A 21,731-nucleotide genomic window follows, 5' to 3' on the forward strand; every position below is an offset into this window, starting at 1 on the left:
AACAGAGTTTGATTATAAAACAATTTCTTTTGTTGGGAGAAAATTCTTTGCAGGGCGTGAACAGCGGGGATAAAGAATAGGTTTTTCTGAAGTGCAAACTAGTTGGAAACCCCCCGGGGAAAGAATTTGATTGCCAGTCTTTGAGAGGAGCTGGGCCTGCCTGGACAAGCTGCTCCGGCTACACAAGGCCTAGGAGAAGGGGCTTTTTGTGTGTACTACATGGCTGACAGCTACAGCACGGCAGGCTCTTCTCTCTTCTGTCAGCGGATGTTTTTCCCCATCTCGGGATGCACAATGCACTAAATCAAGGTTTAATAATGAGGCGTGGTCACTAATCGCCGGCGTCCACCTCTCTGAAAGATTGCTCCTCGTCTGGTGTCCAGGCCGGTCACCCTCTTGCCCATGCCCTATTCTGGTTGTTTCGAACGGGAATACCATGCCGCTCTACCCCTGCGAAGTGCTCCATGGGCATAGATCCTGCATTCGGGCCCGCTCCCTGCTCCGGCAGTCCGGTCTGGCTAAGTGTCATTTATGGAAGAAGGAGTCAGGCCCTACCTGGGGAAAAAAAAAACCAGAAAGCACTCCCCCACAAATGCTGCCTGCCTTGGTTTCCGCAATCCGGAGAAGAAATCGGATTTAGAATGGGGGTCTTAGGGCCCATCCCTGGGGTGCCAAAGGGCAGGCTGGGATTGTGGAAGGGGAGCCCTGCCGTTCCGCCTGAACTGGCCAATGCCCTGGCACGTGCTCGGGCACCAGCCGGGGTGAAGGATGCCCGCGGAATCCCTGCCACCTCCATGACTTGCTACTCTGCTTCCCATTTTACCACTCTAATGTTCTTTTATCTACTATGTAAGCAGTCTGGCCTAGTGGTAAGAGCACTAGGGGCTTGGGAGTCAGAGGACCTGGGTTCTAATTCTGATTCTAATTCCTCAAGTGCTTAGTACAGAATAGGTGGTTATTAAATCTTTTTGAAGGTGATGAGAATAGCACCCCTCTCTTTTGTATTTCAGGGGGTAAAGCCAAAAACATTACTCCAATGGTCCAGGAGAGGTAGGAAGGCAGTAATATTGGTTGTCATTTAATAATAAGGATGGTATTTGTTAAGCGCTTACTATGTGCCAAGCACTGTTCTAAGTGCTGGGGTAGATACAAAATGATCAGGTTGGACCCAATCCCCATCTCACGAGGGGCTCACAGTCTTAATCTCCATTATTACAGATGAAGTAACTGAGACACAGAGAAGCAAGTGACTTGACCAAGGTCACACAGTTGACAAGTGGTGGAGCTGGGATTAGAACCCAGGTACTTCTGGCTCCCAGGCCCGTACTCTATCCACTACACCACGATTTAGTATAGCCCTAGTACTTACAGGTACCGTGTGCAGAGCTGGAGAGCATACAAAATAGTAAAGGATGGGAAAATTGCCCTCAAGGAGTTTACAATTAATTCTTAATCCCAGCATCCTCGTGTTCAATCTTAGTCCTGTGTGGTCACAAGAGCCTAACTGCCACTTGGTAAATGGTATTTACTGAGCGTTTACTATGTGCAGATAATGTTGGTATTTGTTAAGCGCTTACTATGTGCAGAGCACTGTTCTAAGCGCTGGGGGAGACACAGGGGAATCAGGTTGTCCCACGTGGGGCTCACAGTCTTCATCCCCATTTTACAGATGAGGGAACTGAGGCACAGAGAAGTTAAGTGACTTGCCCACAGTCACAGCTGTAAGCCCTTAGGAGAGAATGATACAACACTGGAGAAACAGCTTAATTTAGTGGAAAGAGCATGACTCTGGGAACCAGAAGAAACTGGCTTCTAATTCCGACTCGGCCACTAGTCTGCTGGGTGACCTTGGGCAAGTCACTTCACTTCTCTGTGCCTCAGTTACCTTGTCTGTAAAATGGAGATTAATACTGTGAGGCCCATGTGGGACATGGATTGGGTCCAACCTAGTTCTTTTACATCTACCCCAGCGCTTAGTAAAGTACCGGGCACATAGTAAGCCCTTAACAAATGCCATCGGAAAAAACAAAACAAAACCAGCATTGGTAGACATGTTCCCTATCCACAGTCTAAAGAGATTCCAGAGGGACTCAGACTCACCCCTTCCTTTAGGGGAGAAGGGTCTGAGCCCAACATACAGCTGAGTGGGTAAATTTTCTCCCTGATACATAGATCCAGTTCATACCCTACTAAAGCTCAGGGAGGGGCGGCCTAACTAAGTCTCTCAAACCATTCATGAGCTTCTCAAGACTGTAAGCTTGTTGTGGGCAGGAAATATATCTGTTCTATTGTTATACTGTACTCTCCCAAGCACTAAGTAGGCATATCTCCACTAAGAAGCCTTCCCTGGCTAAGCCCTCCTCTCCTCTTCTCCCACTCCCTTCTGAGTTGTCCTGACTTGCCCCCTTCATTCATCCCCTCTCCCAGCCCGACGGCACTTATGTATATACCTGTAATTTATTTATTTATATTAATGTCTGTCTTCCCTCCTAGACTTTGAGCTCATTGTGGGCAGGGCATGTGTCTATTTACTGTTGGATTGTACTCTCCCAAGTACTTAGTACAGCGCTTTGCGCACAGTAAGCGCTCACTAAATACAATTGTATGAATGAATGAGTAAACCCTCAGTAAATATGATCTGCGAGCTGATTGACTGACCTCTTTGCAATTACACAGACTGGGGTAACTTCCATACACTGGCCCTGCTCTGGACCACAAGGACTACTCAATTTAGGTCTCCGAATTCAATCAGATCCAAAAAAACTGACCGTTTATCTCAGTGTCTTTCTTACTCTTGCTATATTTGGTCAAGCACTTAGCCAAGTACAGCAAGCTGAGTGCTTCACACTTAGTAGGCAAGCAATAAATACAACTGATAATGATGATGATAAACAATCGTAATTGTGGAATTTGAGTGCTGTGTGCCAAGCAATGGGGTAAGTACAAGATAATCAGGTCGGACACAATTCCTTCCTGTCCCACACGGGGTTCACAGTCTAAGCAGGAGGGGTTAGACATGCTTCCCTCCAGTTATCGCCCCAACTCCCTCTTCCCATTCCACTCCAAACTCCTCGAGCGAGTTGTCTATGCCCACTGTCTCAGGTTTCCTCCATTTCTCTCCTTGACCCCCTCCAATCTGGTTTCCGTTCCCCTTTACTGCGCAGAAACCACCCTCTCAAAGGTCAAAAATGATCTCCTTCTTGCCAAATTCAACGGCCTCTACTCCTTCCTAATCCTCCTCGATCTCTCACCTGCCTTCGACACTGTCGACCAGCCCCTTGGGAACACTATCCAACCTCAGCTTCACTGACACTGTCCTCTCCTGGTTCTCCTCCTATCTCTCTGGCCATGCATTCTCAGTCTCTTTCACAAGCTCCTTCTCTGCTTCCCACTCCCTAATTGGGTTCCCTTCTCCATCTACATCCATTCCCTTGGAGAACTCATTTATTCCCATCGATTTAACTACCATCTCTATGCTGATGATTCCCAAATCTACATCTCCAGTCTGGATTTCTCTCCCTCTCTGCAGTCTCACATTTCCACCTACCTTCAAGACATCTTGACTCAGATGTCCCGCTGACACCTCAAACTTAATACGCTCAAAATAGAACTCCTTATCTTCCCACCTAAACACTGTCCTCCCCTGATTTTCCCATCACTGTAGACAGCACCACCATCTTTCCTGTCTCGCAAGCCTTGACCTTATGCTTATCTTTCTCATTCAACCCACATAATCAATCCATCACTAAATCCTGTCGATTCCACCTTCACAACATTGCTAAAATCCACCCTTTCCTCTCCATCCAAACTGCTACCAAAATAATCCAAGCACTTATCCTTTTCCATTTTGATTACTGTATCAGCTTCCTTGCTGACTTCCCTGCCTCCTGTCTCTCCTCCTTCCAGTCCATACTTCACTCTGCTGCCCGGATCATTTTTCTACAAAAATGTTCAGTCCAAGTTTCCCCACTCCTCAAGAATCTACAGTGGTTGCCCAACCACCTCGGCATCAAAGAGAAATTCCTCACCATCGGCTTTAAAGCACTAAATTACTTTGCCCCCTCCTAACTAACCTTATGCTCTCCTACTAGAACCCAACCCGCACACTTCACTCCTCTAATGCCTACCTACTCACCATACCTCAATCTTTTCTATCTCCCTGCCGACCTCTCACCCACCTTCTACCTCTGGCCTCGAATGCCCTCCCTCTTCATATCTGACAATTAACTCTCCCCACCTTCAAAGCCTTATTGAAGGCACACAACCTCCACAAGGCCTTCCCTGACTAGGCCGTCATTTCCTCTTCTACCTCCCTTTTGCATTGCCCTGACTTCCTCACCCCTCCCCTAGCCCCACGGCACTTACGTAAATATCCAAAATATACTTATTTGTAGTATTGTCTGTCTCCCTCTCTGTCCTGTAAACTCACTGAGGGCAGAGAATATGTCTACCAACTCTGTTATATTGTGCTCTTCCAAGCACTTATAGTGCTCTGCACACAATAAGTACTCAATAAATTTGTTGATTGACTGAGGGAGGACAGGTGTTGAATTCCCACTTTATGGATGAGAAAACTGAGGCCAGAGAAGCTAGGTCACTTGCCCAAAGTCATTCAGCAGGCCAGTGGTGAAGCCAGGATTAGAAACCATGTTCTCTGACTCCCAGACCTGTGTTCTTTCCATGAGACCAAGCTGCTTCTCCATGATCATCTTTTGGCACACAAAACAACAGGCTCTTTTCACCCCTTCACTCTGCTTCGATTGCAGCCTTCTTCCAGGAAGAACAATCTTCTGATGTAAAAAATCATAGCTCGGTACAGCCCTGCTGACCTTTCGCCTCCTAATTTGGGGGTATGAAAAAGAAAGCTCTGTTCTGGGTCCCACATTGTCCTCACTTTACACTCACTTTTCAACTTCTGGGCAGAATCGGAGGAAGGCCTAATCCTTATTGAGAGCACATCTCCTCTAAGAGGACTTCCTTGACTAAGCCCTCCTTCTCCCACTCCCTTCTGTGTCACCCTGACTTGCTCCCTTTATTCAACCCCCCTCCCAGCCCCACAGCACTTATGTCCATATCCATAATTCACTTATTTATATTAATGTCTGTCTCCCCTTTTGACTGCAAGCTGACTGTGGACAGGGAATGTATCTGTTATATTGTTGTATTGTCCTCTCCCAAGTGCTTAGTACTGTGATCTGCACACAGTAAGCGTTCAATAAATACAGTTGACTGATCCCAGCAAATGTCTGATAGCGAACGACCCGGCCATCAGCTACCGCTCTGAGCTGAAGAAGCCTGTCGGAAATGAGTCCCCTTGAGCTAGTCTTTCTGGGCCGTCCTCTGCCCGGCGACCCAGTCTCCCCAAGTGCTAGCCTGCCCTGGGCTTGCTTCAGGGGACAGGTGACAGCTGGGTAATGAATTCTCATTTTCCCGTAAAATCAGTACAGTACGCAAGTGATAAGCAGTGTTGCCTATTAGCGAGGTCCCAGGGTCTGGGAGTCAGAAGGACCTGGGTCCAAATCCTTGCTCTGCTGTTTGTTTGCTGGGTGACCTTGAGTCAGCTACTTCATTTCTCTGGGCTTCAGTTCCCTCATTTGTGAAATGGTGATGAAGGCTGTGAGCCCCAAGTGGGACGTGGACTGTGTTCAACCTGATTAGGTTGTATCTACCCCAGCACTCCGTATAGTTCCTGGCACTGGCAAGTGCTTAACAAATACCATGAAAAAGGAAAGAAGAAATACTACTGAGTGATTAAGTGATGCTTGTAGACACTAGGGTGGAAAAAGTGAAAAACCTACATTCTACCCTACCCTAGCCAGTAGCAGAAGTCTCCTTTTTTCAGAAGCTTCCACTGTCTTCTGCCTCTTCTCGGTCTAGTTGTGTAAAGGACAGCAGCATATTTTTTGTTGCTGCTGCTGTTGGTTTTCTCCTTTTCCCCCAGAAAGTGAAAACCCTTCCTAAACTGGATGGGTCCCAAATGTGGGATTTTCCTATGTTCTCCTATTGCACTTTCCACCTTTAATTTTTTGCCACCAAAGAGAAGCTTATTTTGCAATGCTGAAACTCAATTTGCAGTTTCAACTTTGCAGAGTAGATCATAACTATGTATCTTCACATTTTGGCCTGCAGACCAAAGTTAATTTCTGTAAGGGAATGTATTAATCAGCCATTCAAAATCATTTTACTGAGTATCCTCAGGGTTCAGAGTATGGTACCAGGTGCATACGGTGCACAGGAAAGAATATATTGGTTTGTGCCCTCTGGGAGTTCACAATCTAATAGGGGAGAGCAGGCAGACACAATCAGCATATGCAAGGTAGAAACAAAAATAGAAATTATAGGAATGAGTTTAGAGAAAGAAGTGGGTCACAGGTTGGGCAGGTGGAAGGACTGGAAAAATGCAGGAGGGGATCATGAAGGGAAGCTTCCAAGAGGAGAATAACAGTGATAATAATTGTGGCATTGATTGGGCTCATACTATGTGCCAATCACAGTGCTAAGCACTTGGGTAGAAACCAGATCATCAGATTGGACACAGTGCCTGGCCCACATGGGGCTCAGAGTTGAAGTAGGAGGGAGAATAGGTATTGCACCCCCATTTTACAGATGAGGAAACTGAGGCACAGATAAATGAAGTCGTTTGGGCAAGGTCACATACTCACAGCAGGCAAGTGGTGGATTTGGGATTTGAACCCACATCTCCTGATTCCGAACCCTATATTCTTTCTACTCGGCCACGCAGGAAAATAAGGCAATCTGAAATATGGTGATCTGTCACAATTTCTCTTTCTGGTAGGAGTGGCTGTGAGTTTCCTTTGAAACTTTACTGCTCTCCAACTTGCTTATATGCTTTTTTTCAGCAGTAGGAAATCAATCAATCAATAATATTTACTGAGGGCTTACTTTGTGCAGAGTGCTCTACTAAAAGCTTGGGAGAGAGCAATAGAGTTAATAGACATAATCCCTGCCCTTAAAGATTTTACAGACTAGTTGGTAGGGAGACAGACACTAAAATAAATTACAGGGGTCCAGGGACGTGGAAGAAATCAATAGTGAATAAAGACAGATATACACAAGTTTTGGAGTGGAAAGGGGGGCTGTGAAAAGCAGTCGTTTGGGGCACTTCCCTAGAGTCAACTTAATAACTCCCCAAAAAGGGGAAAAAACTTTTTTTAGTGCCTCTTTTCTTATTAGGGGAGGCAGATACCACTTTTCCAAGGAAGAGGGAAAGTAGGTAGACCCAGTTCAGCCCAGGGTCTCAGAGGTTCCTACCACTGTCTCTTTATCTCAGCACTTTATCAATTTGTTTACAAGCTTTCCTGAGTTGGAGGGCCAACTTCTCCAGGACTTAGTGAAGAATGCCTTTCTCTCAGGCAAGAGAAATAGCAAACATACTAGGAATGGGGTGCTAAGACTGTAATATAAAAGCACCTGGAATCAAAGACAGATGATAAGAAAGATTACAGGACATCCTCTAAGGAGCTGCTTTAAGGGAAAGCTCTTTCGTTGCCTATTCTTTAAACTCTTGCAGCCATCAAAAATCAATTCCAGGACATAAAACAAGACCTAAATCTTGCTGAAAAGAAGATACTACTCAATGGGGAAGAACCTCTAGATGGTAAGCTTATTTTTTGTTTGTTTATGATATTTGTAAAGTGCTTATTATAGGCCAGGCAGTGTACTAAGCACTGGGAGTAAATACAATGTCATCAGGTTGGACACAGTCCTTGTCCCACATAGGGCTCACAGTCTTAACCCCCATTTTACAATGAGGTAGCTGAGGCACAGAGAAGTTAAGTGATTTGCCCAAGGTCACAAAGCAGACAAGTGGTAGGGGCAGAATTAAAACCCATGTCCTTCTGAGTCCCAGGCCCATGCTCTATCCACTAGGCCATGCTGCTTCTCTATGTGGGTAGGGAATGTGTCTACCAACTCTGTTGTACTCTCCCAAATAGTACAGTGCTCTGCACGTGGTAAGCACTCAATAAATACCATTGATTTATCGATTGATTGAAAGGGGGGAAGAAAACATCACTGCAACATAGCAGTGTTGTCAAGAGGAATAGGAATGAAGTCTAAAATAGAGGTACTAGCTAGCATCAAATTTCAAAACAGCAGCAAGACACATAAAGGAAAACAAATGAAATAAGTGAAATTTGAAATCTTGAAAATAGGCAGGTGTTCCAGAATGTGAATCCCTTGAAAATGAACTCCAATTTTTTCTTTCCAGAACAGGATATTTAATGAGAATGTAGAATAGAGTAAAATGTGATAATGGTGGACCATTTGTAGGAAATAACCCATCAGGAAGCTTCGGAGAAAAAGTTACTCATTTTCTCTGCAGCCTTTTCTAAAGACATCTTTTTCTACTTCCTTGTAAACATGAAACCTTGGACTTTTTTATATGTAAATTCAGTGATGCCAACTTTTAAAGATTACATTCCTTTCCAACCCCTATTAACCACCTGAATAAAATAGGGCCATTTATGTTTATGGTATATGTCATGTCCTTCTATGCCAGGCACTATAGTAAGTGAGTAAGCACTGGGGTAGATGCAAACTAATCAGGCTGGACCCAGTCCAAGTCCCACATGGGGTTCCCAGTCTTCATCCTCATTTTACAGATGAGGTAACTGAGGCCCAGAGAAGTGAAGTGACTTGAGAAATGGCAGAAGTGGGATTAGAACCCAGGTCCTTCTGACTCCCTGGCCCGCACTTCCTCCATTAGGCTATGCTGCTTCTCACGAAAACATCCCCTTTTAAACATCTACCACTTTTATCATCAGAGGAGTTAAAGTATCACCCTATGGATTCCCCAAATAGCCAACCAAAAGGAAGTATGAAAATCTGCCCTGAAAAAAGTACAACCCCTATTTAAACTAAATTAAATACAATTGATTGATGGATAAGTGCTAAAATTAACTTGTGACCACTTTCTTAGAGCCCCCAAAATAGCCTGAAAGGGAAAAGCCCATTCAGGCCTACCCCACGTTACAGCCATCCATGACACCTATGGTCTGGAGATAGAGTTTTTACTATTACACAGTAAGCTCTCAATAAATAGGATCGATTCACTGTTTGATACCGACAACCTAACACATCACTGCAAGATACACTGAAAGGCCAGAGGAAGTTCTGGTCACTCCTCCACCAACTAAGATTTGAGAATTAAGAAGCCTTGCATCAATTTAAAAAAACAAAGCTGATGAAATAGAGCAATAACTAAAGACCCATGCAGAGACTTTGAAGATCTGAACAAGTGTTCAGAAACAGTTGGCCTGCTATAAGGTACTTTGTCTGACACGATCAATCTCACCACCTTCAAAGCCTTATTAAAATCACATCTCCTCCAAGAGATCTTCCTTAAGTCTTCATTTTCCCTACTACTTCTCCCTTCCACTTCACCCTCATACTTGGATTTGTACCCTTAATTCACCCCACCTGTAGCCCCATAGAACTTATTTACGTATCAGTAATTTATTTTAATGTCTGTCTCCCCCTCTAGACTGTAAGCTCCTTGTGGGAAGGGAATGTGTCTACCAACTCTGTTCTATTGTACTCTCCCAAGCACTCAGTAGAGTGACCTGCATATGGTAAGTGCTCAATAAATATCACTGATTGATTAATTGGAGACAAAAAGAAGACTGTTGAGCAATCTAAATTAGACAATTCTTTACAAAGTTGAAAATCACTACCACAGGCAGCAGAATAAGCTCCTACCTTTATAGCGCCTTACAAAGATTCATAATTCGACTACCACACTTCATTTTGTTAATGTTGTGATGTAATGCTCTGCATTACTTGAACAAGGATTAATGCTTACTGTAACAGTAAGGAGCACAGAGTGGAATTCCATGTTTTTCCAGAGGTCCTGGAGCAGAGCAAAAATTAGAACATATAAGACTATGGAAAAACACACCTCTCGTTTGACCAGCTTTTTATGGGATGTTTTAGGTCCATACCGTGGGTTGTGCTGTCGTTTCTTGCTTACTATCGATCCCAACTTCACCACTCATTAAGAAATCAGACACAGATTTTCTAAAACCTGGAGTATGAACTGAAGGCCTTAGGAAAGCCTATCTTTGAAGGCAAAATATTAAAGTCAGTCAATCAGCCAATAGAATTTATTGAGCATTTACTGTGTGCACAACACTGTACTAAGTGCTTGGGAGGGTAGAATATAATAATAGACACATTCCCTGCCCATTGGGAAAAACCACTGGGTGAAAAACAAAAGAAAAAAAAAGTTGCAGAGTTGTCAACACTAAAGACACAAACAAACAAACAAAAAAATGAAGTCAGACTTTCAGGCTTGAGGAATCAAATGTGTGAACAACTTTTTAAAGGTGAGGAGGAGATGGGATCTGTTCAAAGGGCTTCCATCCCAGAACCGTATGAGTCATGGGGAAATCTTGACATAGTAAAATAACCGTTTCCTGCCCACACATCAGCCTCTAGACATGGTTGACGTTGGAAACAAGCATCCTCTGTTCCTTTGGACACTACTGTGAAACCACTGGAATGCGTTTGCTTGATCTTTCCTAGAAAGAGCCGGCAGAAGACTTCCGAAGCGTCACTATCAATATCTGCATTGCTTGAGTAGCTACTGTGTGCAGTGTTACTTGGGGAACCTAGAAAGGAGTAAAAGGTGCTCTCCCGCTCTTGAAGAATTTACGAGCGATCGGAAGGTGACGGCATAACATAGATTGATAAATACACACTAGTTGAGAGGATATAAATGGATAAATGAAATCAGTAACAGAAAGAACTGAGACAGGCACTAAGGGTTTGCCCTGTTTCTTTGGGGGCAGGAGGACTTCTTTGAACAGGATGGGCCCTAGTACCTTAGGCTTCTGCAGGTGACTCTGTTTCTCTCCAGAATTTAATCTGTGTGTCCCGGAAAAGTAGAGAACTGGAAAAGCAAGCTCCTCGGGAGAGAGGATCATCTTCTGATACTCTATGACAAATGCTGGCATTTCCTACGATTATCGAACTGCTCCCTTGGGGAAGCCTCGGACTTGCCCTCTCTGGATCTCAATTTCTCCCCATTTGTTGGGGATAATCTCATTTTTCCCAAGTGTCTCAATGACACGCTGTGGAGCATCGTGGATCAGTGGTACTCTGACCACCAACCTGTCCTTGGGGAGCCCCCGAGACTGTCCAGGCTGAGAGAGTAGACTGGGGGGGTGAGACTGGTGGGTGGCTCCTCCCCACAAGCAGGAGGAGCCATGCACTGCCACTCCCCATTCATGCCCAATGCCTTGTGCCCAGGAGAACCAGAAACGCAGCTGCTGCCTCCTCCTCCTCTCCATTTTCCTCCTCCTGCCATCAGGGGAAGAAAGGTGGAGCCACTATCCTGACTTCACCTCTGTTCCCTTTCTGACTCCAAAGGAAAGGGTGGGCTGGATATGGCTGCTTGCCCTTCCCAAGAAGCTTTGGGGACAAAGCCACAGGGACAAACACAACAGAGCCATTGTTCCCTTCCCCATTATGTTGGGTGCCTGGGGGCCAAAGGACCCAGGTTCTAATCCCGGCTCTGCCAATTGCTTGCTGTGTGACCTTAGGCAGGTCACTTCACTTCTCTGTGCCTTGGTTTCCTCAACTGTAAAATGAGGATTTAATATCTATTCTCCCTTTTGCTTAGACAGTGAGCCCCATATGGGACAGGGACTGTATCCAGCTTGATTAACTGCTATCAAGCCCACTGCTTAGAACAGCACTTAACATATAGTAAGGGCTTAACAAATACAATAGTAATAATAATAATGTCCTCCAAATTATAATATTACAATACTAATATATTATTGTGTATTGTTTAATTATAATAATATAATGTTATAATATAATATGATAAAAATAATACTTTTGCACACATTATGTACTCATAAATACCACTGGCAGTCTGACTGGAAACTATAACCTCACAGAAAATCTTCCACAAGCAAGTTGCCCTTTACAAAAACCCTTCAGAGAGCTGTGCTGTTGCCCCTATGGATAATAATAAGAATTCATAAAAATAATTATTATGGCATTTGTTAAGCCTTCCTAGGTACCCAGCACTGTTCTGAATGTTGGAGTAGATACAAGGTAATTGGGTTGGACACGGGTTGGATGAAGAGGACCCAATCACCATTCTTGACTTGCAGCACTTTTCCTCGTGCTTCCATCCCTACATGCAAGAAGTCAATATGTAATCATACAGGGCCATCCTCAAACTCATTTTAATCGATTTAGAGTATTTACTGAGTGCTTACTCTGGGTGGAGTTTGGCGGAGCACTTTATTAAGCACTTGGGAGAGTACAACAGAGATAGTGAGACCAGGTCCCTGCCTTCAAGAAGCTTACACTTCTGGGATTAAGTAAAAGTTGGATGATAAGGCTGTAAAGTGAGTCCAGGTTGATACGAAATGTGAATGTTGTGCCCGGGTCATGTGGTGAATAACCATTTGTCCACCAGTCCACCGTCTACTGACCGATGTCACTGCAGCTTTAGAGCCTTGAGCCACACATTCTAACATCACGCACTAGTTCACCGGGCATTCTAAAAAAATCCAGACCAACCAGCTCGACAGGAACAATGCTCTTAAAAAAAAAAATTAGTGAGCTTTGATGTTCCTGCTCTGAAGCTTCATCCTCCTTCCCTCTTCAGCAGTGGGTGGGTGAATAGAAGCCTTACTAGTCAACTCTGCAATGCCAGCTTATTCCATTTGGAGACGAGGACAATAGCTCACTGGACATTTTTATCAACAGAAAATATGGTAATGAAAGGCATTTTCTTAATGTTATTTGTTAAGCGCTTACTATGTGACCGGCACTATACTAAGTGCTGGGATAGATATAAACTAATCAGATTGGACACGGTTCATCTCAATTGTATCTACTGTTTACTGTGTGCTGAGCACTGTACTCAGTGCTAGGGAGAGTATAATACAAAAATAAACAGACACATTCCCTACCACAGTGAGCTTACAGTCTGCGGGGGGAGACAGCCATTAATATAAATAAATAAATTACAGTTATGTACTTAAATGCTGTGGGACTGGGAGGGGGAAAAAACAAAGGGAGCAGGTCAGGGTGATGGAGAAGGAGGTGGGAGAAGAGGAAAGCCAGGGGCTGCTTAGTCAGGGAAAAGGAGATGTGCCTTCAATAAGGCTTTGAAGGCAAGGGAGAGTAATTGTCTATCAGTTCTGAGGAGGAAGGGTGTTCCAGGACTGAGGGAGGACGTGGGCGAGAGGTCAGCAGTGAGATAGGGGAGAGCGAGGCACAGTGAGAAGGTTGGCATTAGAGGAGTGAAGTGTGCGTGCTGGGTTGTAGTAGGAGAGCAATGAAGTGAGGAAGGAGAGGCAAAGTGGTGGAGTGCTTTAAAGCCAATGGTGAGGATTTTTTTTTGATGTGAGGGGCAACCACTGGAGTTTTTTGAGGAGTGGGGTGACATGTCCTGAACATTTTTGTAGAAAAATGATCCAGGCAGTGGAGGGAAATACCTCTTGAAGTGGGGAGAGGCAGGAGGCTGGGAGGTCAGCAAGGAGGTTGATGCAGTCATCAAGGCTGGACAGGATGAGCGATTGTATTAACGTGGTAACAGTTTGGATGTCCCACATGGGGCTTCCAGTCTTAATCCCCATTTTACAGATGAAGTAACTAAGGCACAGAGAAGTTAAGTGACTTGCCCAAGGTCACACAGCAGATAAGTGGTAGAGCTGGGGTTAGAATCCAGGTCCTGGCCCATGAGCTATCCATTAAGTTATGTTACTTTTCCTTATTAAAAGCATATCTCCTGCTAGAGGCCTTCCCCGACTAAACCCTCATTTCCTCTTCTCCCACTCCCTTCTGCATTACCCTTGCATTAGATGCAGCATGGCCTAGTGGCAAGAGCTCGGGCTTGGAAGTCAGACGATGTGGGTTCTAATCCCGTCTCCACCACCTGCCTGTTATGTGACCGTGGGCAAATCACTTAACTTTCCTGGACCTCAGTTACCTCATCAGCAAAATGGGGATTTAAACTATGAGCCCCATGTGGGACAGAAACTATGAACAATCTGATTAACTCGAACCTGCCCCAGCGCTTAGAACAGTAGTTGGCACATAGTAAGTGCTTAACAAATACCATAATTATTATTATTTGGATTTGTACCCTTAATTCACCCTTCCCTCAGCCCCACAGCACTTATGTACATATCCATAATTTATTTGTATTAAGGTCTGTCTCCACCTCTAGACTTTAAGCCCACTGTGGGCAGGAGATGTTTACCAACTCTGTTTACAGTATAATCTCCCAAGTGCTTAGTATAGTGCTCTGCACATGGTAAGTGCGCAATAAATAAGATCGATTGATAATAAAAGTAACTTTAAGGTCACTGATGTAAAAGGCAGTGCACATGGTCTTGGGAAAGCTTAACTTCTCTATCTTTATTTACACAGTATCTTTATTCTATATCTTTACTGAAAAGCAGAGTGGAAAGAGCATGAGCCTGGGACGCCGGGGACCTGGGTTCTAATCCGCCTTCTCCTCATGTCTGCTGTGTGACCTTGGTCAACTGAAATATATATAATATATAGTATATACATTAGTTGAACGTTCGTTTATTTATTCTGATTTTACATTAGGACATTATTTATTGTCTCTCTCTATTGTCGAATTGTACGTTCCAAGCGCTTAGTACAGTGCTCTGCACATAGTAACCGCTCAATAAATACTATTGAATGAATTTATTCCATTCCCTATCTGATCTTTGTTCTTCCTACCGCTCTCACTACTTGTAAATATTTTTTTCTGCTCTTCCATTAGGGTGTAAGTTTCTTAGGTACCTGATAGGTCCTTGCATTTCAAATGAAATGACTCCCTTTCGAATGAAAGGTTTGTTGTCAAAATCCTAAACGGGTTTTGCATAAGGCTGACCAGTCTTTGTTCTGTGAGGTTTTCTCTTTCGGCCTTAGGTTGCAATTAGGCAGGTAACCCCCCTTCCTTGTTAAAAGACAGGAAGGTGCACCTTAGAGTGGATTTCAGATGCATTTTAATAGCTTTCAGATGCATTTTCAACGTAAGGACACATACCTCGATCCCTTTTAATAGTCTAATATTCAATATAGTTTTACTGGGAGTGGATTTCAGTACAGTATCCTGCACACGGTAAGCGCTCAGTAAATACCACTGATTGAGCGATCGATTAACACATGTAAACTAGCATTTCTCCCAGGTCCTTTAAAGAAAAGTCAGTCCTCTCGTCCCGGGACCCACAGGAGTGTGAACTGGAGAGGGGGAGAGCCTGGAAGGTAAAATAGGAATCAAGCTGGAGGGTAAGGTAGGAGAAAACCAGTTGACAGGTGTGCTTTTCCACGAATAAGGGAGACTACAGACGAAAATCAAGACATCAAGGGTCTCTAACGGTCAGAAAGAAAAAAGTCAAGGTTTCGAAGTCACTGGGGAATGAGGGCATTGGCTAGAAAAGATGGGATGATCTATTCAGAGATTAACAGGGAGATTCTTTGGGAAACAAAATTTTATGTCTAGAAAGAAAATCGGGTGGTGGGGCGTGAAATAAGACAGCCAGTACAGGGCTCAGCAGGAGAAATGGAGGAAGACGGTCACATTGAGAAACATCGTGGTTTAGTAGAAAGAGTACTGGCTTGGGAGTCAGAAATTGTGGGTTCTAATCCCGACTCTGCCACTTGTCAGCTGTGTGACCCTGGGCAAGTCACTTCGCTTCTCTGGGCCTCAGCTAGCTCATCTGCAAAATGGGGATGAAGACTGAGTCCCACGTGGGACAACCTGATTACTTTGCATCTACCCCAGCGCTTAGAACAGTACTTGGCACAGAGTAAGCGCTTAAACAAATACCGACATTATTATTATTCACAATTTTATGGAGATGGTTGTGGCAGGATCTGTTAAAGTCTAGACCGAGAGCCTGAGAGAAATATAAATTGGGAAACGATTGACAACGGAGGGGAACATACTGGCATTTCTATTTGGCTTTCTTCGGGGATCTTTGGGGGATCTTGGGGGATAACGCCCTCCCACATAAAGCTGGGGCCGCATTATCATCGTTGTTTACAGGTTGCTGAGAACTGCGGACAAACAGAAGCCTAAGCACCGAACAAATCAGTGGAAGAATCTGGAAAGGAACCTTCAAATCTTGGCCCTCGGGCCCTTTATATAACCATCAGATGAAGCTCAAAGCCATTTGCATGATTGAGAGACAATTTAATAGCCATGTTTTATGATTCTGTGGATTCAGGGCACACTGTTAAAGGGTGGCCTCTCTTTGTTTGGGTGTAATTAAAATATTGCATGTAAATTTTGACTTCAAATGGCAGGCTCTTCCAAAATTCAACGCATTTTACTGGCCCATGCTAAATGTACTTGTGTAAACACTAATGAACTGAGGGCTGGGAATTTTGCAGATTGCTCAAATCTCAGATGAAAACGTAGAAACCTAATTTTCTGAAAGTCTTGCAGGGAGGCATACTTGAAATCTTTCAAAAAATCTAAGGGGGAATGTGGGGGGGGGGGAGTTGTTTGTACTATCCAGAGAGCCAACCAATTCTCCCAGTGCCCTTCTAACGCCAAGGTCTAGAGACTTTGGGGAATTTGTTGGCCAGGTTTCATTTATTAATCAATCAATCAACCAATCAACGGTATGTATTAAGCCCTTACAATGAGCGGAGTAGCGTTCAGGTTTAGGAACCACTAGCTGGATATCAGTACTCTGCACACCATAAGTGCTCAATAAATGCCATTGATTGGATTTTAGGATCAGTCAGCTTGCAAATTTACATTTTAGGTTCCCTGACCCTCCCACATAGTGAAAATAACAGTGGATGATTTTGTGTGTGAATCCATCTCAAAAGAATAATGGTAAATTCGTAGGGAAGGGTAACTAGATTAATTCCAAATTAGCTGGTTCTTCCAAAGTCAACAATTCTACTGAGCAAGCTAGCCTTAGATTGGTGACACTGTGGACTTGAAAAAGATGAAGAATGGTGAACAGCAAACACAACCCCGGGAAATATAAACAAAACTTGAGTTAAATGGGAGTCATGGCTAACGGCTGCTGAGTAAACTTGAGTAAACTCTGATCTGATAAAGTCCAAACAGCATTGCTTCAGTAAGGGTAAAGCACGGTTCCCCTAAACTGCTGGAATTCTTTAAAGAGTTAACCAAAGATATAATTTACTTACAACTTTCAAAAGCCTCTTGATAAAGTTTCTCCTAAGAGCCTATTAAGCAAATTTAGTAACCACAGGGTAAGAGCTGAATTCTCACCCTGGATTTAAAAGCTAGTTAGAGAGTCAGGAAGTCGAGTGAATGACCAATTCACAGTAAGGAATGAGGTTAGTACTGAAAAGTCTCAGAAGTTAATATTAGGACTGGGGTATAAATCTATTAATGATCCAGAAGAAGTGTGTGTGTGTGTGTGTGTGTGTGTGTGTGTGTGTGTGTGTGTTGGGGAAAGGTAAAGAACTGAACATAACCAATTACTCAAAATGAAAAATGAAATTCACTCTAAACAAATGAAAGTGCTCTTTAAGCAAAATGTTACCATTTAAATTCACCGAATGTACAAATGGAGCCAGCCAGTTATTTCAAGATTAGCAGGACCAAGGACTATTTACAGAAATGTGAAAAAGGAGAGTATGATCAATTTATCAATCAATCATATCTATTGAGTGTTTACTTTGTATAGAGCACTGTACTGAGTGCCTGGAAGAGTATGATACAACAGAATTAACAGACAGGTTCCCTGCCCAGAATGGGCTTGCAGTCTAAATACAAATAAATAAATTGTTTATAATATATAATTTAAAGATAGGTACACGGTAACAGTTGATTAAATAATGGTGCAAAGAATGCCAATTGGGTGCCTATTTATCCTTTCCATTGTAGCAAAACAAGAAAGCATTTTTATGATAATAGAAGACAACAAATTTAAACAGAAAAAAAGGAAAGAGTTTTAAGGCAGTATATAATTAGCCCACTGAACATGTTGCCACAGGACATTATTAAGGCAAAAATTTTGGTAAGGCTCCCAAGGGGTTCAGACATTCAAAGATGAGCCTCTGCAGTAAAACTTCCCTGCGAGAAAATCAAAATAGAGATCAAACCTGGTGCTTTGGGGTGTAGGTAAGTAATAATAATAATAATAATAGTATTTAAGTGCTTACTATGTGTCAAGAACTGGTCTAAGTGCTGGGGTAAATACAAACTAATGAGGTTGGACACAATCCCTGTCCACATGGGGTTGGCAGCCATAATCCCCACTTTACAGATGAGGTAACTGAGGCAGTTAAGTGACTTGCCTTAGGTCACAGAGGAGACACGCATCAGGATTAGAAACCAGGTCCTTCTGACTCCCAGTCCAATGCTCTATCCACTAGGTAAGCACTACCCGAGATCAAGGACAAGAATCTCTCATCACAAGACTTCATTTCCTCTTCTCTCACTCCCTCTGAATCACCCCTGCACTAGAATTTGCACCTTTATTCACCCCTCCCTGAGACCTGCTCATACTCATGTCGGTAGTTTATTTAATAATAATAATGTTGGTATTTGTTAAGCGCTTACTATGTGCAGAACACTGTTCTAAGCGCTGGGAGAGATACAGGGTCATCAGGTTGTCCCACGTGGGGCTCACAGTCTTAATCCCCATTTTACAGATGAGGGAAGTGAGGCCCAGAGAAGTGAAGTGACAGTCACACAGCTGACAAGTGGCTGAGCTAGGATTCGAACCCATGACCTCTGACTCTCAAGCCTGCGCTCCTTCCACTGAGCCACGCTGTTTATATTAGTGTCTATCTCCCCCTCGAGACTGTAAGCTTGCTGTGGCCAGGGAATGTATCTACCAACTCCGTTATAGCGTACTCTCCCAAGTGCTCAGAAGAGTACTCTGCACACCGTAAATGCTTAATAAATATGATTGATTGGTCACAAAACTGTGCAGAGTTTGATGATAAGCAGAGAGGGCCATGTTGGTCTCTCATATAGCAAAGCATCTAATAATTCATTTCTCCTTGTCTGTTTCCTTCTCATATTGTGTCTGACTCCTTATCCCTCATTTTTCTTCTCCATTCTAGCCGGCCCAGCTATCCTGGTGGCCAGTTGCTTTCCTTCATCTCCCTCCACCATTTTTAAGGATTTATCATAGACTCACTCAGTTCTTATTCTGAGTCTTGTATAATCACTCTCTCAAAAACTAAGCTAAGGCCAAAAGCTTAGACAAACGGAAAAGGATGGTGACCAATGAGCTAACATTTGAAAGTAATTGTTGCTTACATACCTGTGCCCCAAAGATGCCTTAAGGGGTTTAATTTTACAGACTGGATAGGTCAATAAGCAATATACAGTCACAGTTCAAGAGACCACAAGCCATATTAAAAAGGTGCTTTCCTCTTGGCTCAATCTCTACAAGGAGAGAAGCTACTGGGTTTATGAAAATTGGTACCTCTAGTGATCTTTAGATGCAGCAGTTTCAGAGTAGAGAACAATGTTGGCAAAAGAAAAAAACAGAAAATGCTAGAGATAAACTTTGGGTCAAGAACTTATCGGTGTGCCAAAGTATGGAGAGCTTCCAAAGTTAATGTACTGAATAAAATAAATAAATGTTCATACTGATCAAGTCTATGAAGGAAAGGAAGCAGGTGGCAAGTTTTTCAATTTTTTGATACAGAACCATTTTGGAATTTATTGCCAAGGTGCCACTTTTTAATCGTGTTCCTGATCTAGCTTTCTCTCCCATTCCTTCTTTGAAAGTTACAACTTCCCTTCAGCTCTTAGGCAGCCATTCCCCAGTTTCTTAGCAATTTCCTACTCATCTCTCATTTGAGAATCAGAGAGAAGCACTGTCATGTTCTTATTCCCACTCCAGTCCCCAAAGAAAGTGCTAGATCAGAGAGCGGTCGATAAGATGGGGTATTGCATGGGTTTACCTTGGCTGCCTATCTTCCTTCCCATGGGTGAAACTAAAGCAGGCCCAACTAGCAACAGTCTACAACCTAACTGGGCCATAGAATTCAAACTTGCTTGGAATTCAGAAGAGACAGCAGTAATAGGAACGGAAGTTGAGGCCCCAGATAATTTTGGTTGCTGGGCGGGGAACACTTGTTGAGACCCCAGATATTTCTGAGGGGGAGACAACATGTTGAGTCCCCAAAGAATTTCAGTTGGGGGGTGATTGACCACAGGGGCAGGGGTAGAGAATGTCAGAAGGACCCTCTAACCGGTCTGCTTCTTAGAGTCCGTTGGCATTTCAAGCGAGGTGCAGAAAGCTACCTTGGGGTCAGTGCAGTACAGTCTCAAGTTTCCCCTATAAAATGTGACTATTTTAGAGAGACTGTCCAGACTGTAGGCAATGCCGAAAAAAAAAATCTTAAAGCACATCTAAACCAAACAAGGTCCCAGAAGACACTGTTTCTTAAGGCAAGCAGAGGAGGAGTTTAAAAATCACATACTCTGACTTTGGTGCAAAATGAGCGTGTCCTTCAGAGATACAAACAGGTAGATGACCTCGAGGGAGAAGGAGCAGCATGGAGCTAGGAACTGGCAAGTCAGTGGAGAAGCAGATCCCAAACAGATGGCAGACGGGAGCCATAAAGGTTCTTCTTACCTGCATTAGTTTTCCTTCGGCTGGAGTAATCTCAGCAACGCCTGCGAAAACCCCTTCCAAAGTGAGGTTCAATTTCCCCGTCGGGTCCACTTTTAAGGGGATCACCCTGATGATAGCCTTCTGCGCTGCTGACCGCTCAGACTCCACGGCCGCTGCCAGGACCAGCCCCGTGTGTCCAAGTCCTGCCTGCATCGTAGCCATGAGCAGCCAGGGCCAGAGGGCAGCCAGCTGCAGCTGGTGGCCACCACTCATGCTACCAGCTGCAGCAACGCGCTTGGGCCGCACATACCGCTCCGGAACATGTCCCGGTCTTCTCCGGATAACAGACACGGGTTCCCAGCAAACGTCCGGGCCGCCACCGGAGGAAGTGACGGCTTCGGCTTCGATTTCAGCAGGATCCCAAATAGTTCAGGCCCTTACTTGCTTTAGATTCCCACGACCGGGTGACATTCCCGATGCGGGCCGGAGAGCGGGGGCGCCCTCAGCCTACCTCTGCTTCAGGTGCCACAGTTTCTCCCATCTTCGTTCTCGCTAATAAGTGAAGACTTCAGGGCGCCGCCGGGACCTTTCCAACCTCGCGTGGTGGATGGATATCCCATTTGAGTCTCTCATTACAACGGTATGGCTTGCTTTTGGAGCTCAACGTGGGGCCAGAGTTTTCTGGGGTCACCTTAGCCGAATTTCATAAACAAAAAAAGAAAAAGCAAAAGCCACTGAGGCCATAAACCAAGGTGAGGGTGGAAGGATCCAGGCCAGGAAATGGAGCGCTTTCCCAAGTCACAAGTCTTCCAGGATAACTCAAGAGAGAAAAAAAAAATCTTCAGTTCGGATCTTGAGAGATCCCTAATACGATGGCAGTGGTTACTTAAGGGAGACTTTCTACCTTCTATTTCTTGACAGTCGGCAGTTAGAATCCCACTGAACTTACGTGCTTCTGGCGGGCCTCTGCCATCTTCTCAAGAAATTATTTTTCACTCCACCCAAAAATCCATCAGGTAACTAGATATCACTTTAAATGTTCTCCCATTTTAGGGGCTAATACTGAAAGACCGCCCCCTTACCCTTCTTCAACAGTTGCAAGGGCATTTACTTCATTCTCCCCGGAATCACATTCATATTTCTAACCCA

At 44.1% G+C, this 21,731-nt stretch overlaps 1 protein-coding gene across 1 annotated transcript in view; it reads right to left on the reverse strand.

The window, feature by feature from the left end:
* The window catches only part of RNF43 (ring finger protein 43), a 73,411-nt gene that overhangs the window by 50,542 nt on the left and 1,138 nt on the right, over positions 1 to 21,731 (reverse strand). The window contains exon 2 of the mRNA XM_029082697.2: positions 20,604 to 21,400. Coding sequence (XP_028938530.1) covers positions 20,604 to 20,855 — 252 coding nt within the window. The 5' untranslated portion in view covers positions 20,856 to 21,400. The remainder of the gene's footprint in view (positions 1 to 20,603; positions 21,401 to 21,731) is intronic.

Source organism: Ornithorhynchus anatinus, chromosome 17, assembly GCF_004115215.2.
Source record: "Ornithorhynchus anatinus isolate Pmale09 chromosome 17, mOrnAna1.pri.v4, whole genome shotgun sequence".
Lineage (NCBI taxonomy): Eukaryota > Metazoa > Chordata > Mammalia > Monotremata > Ornithorhynchidae > Ornithorhynchus > Ornithorhynchus anatinus.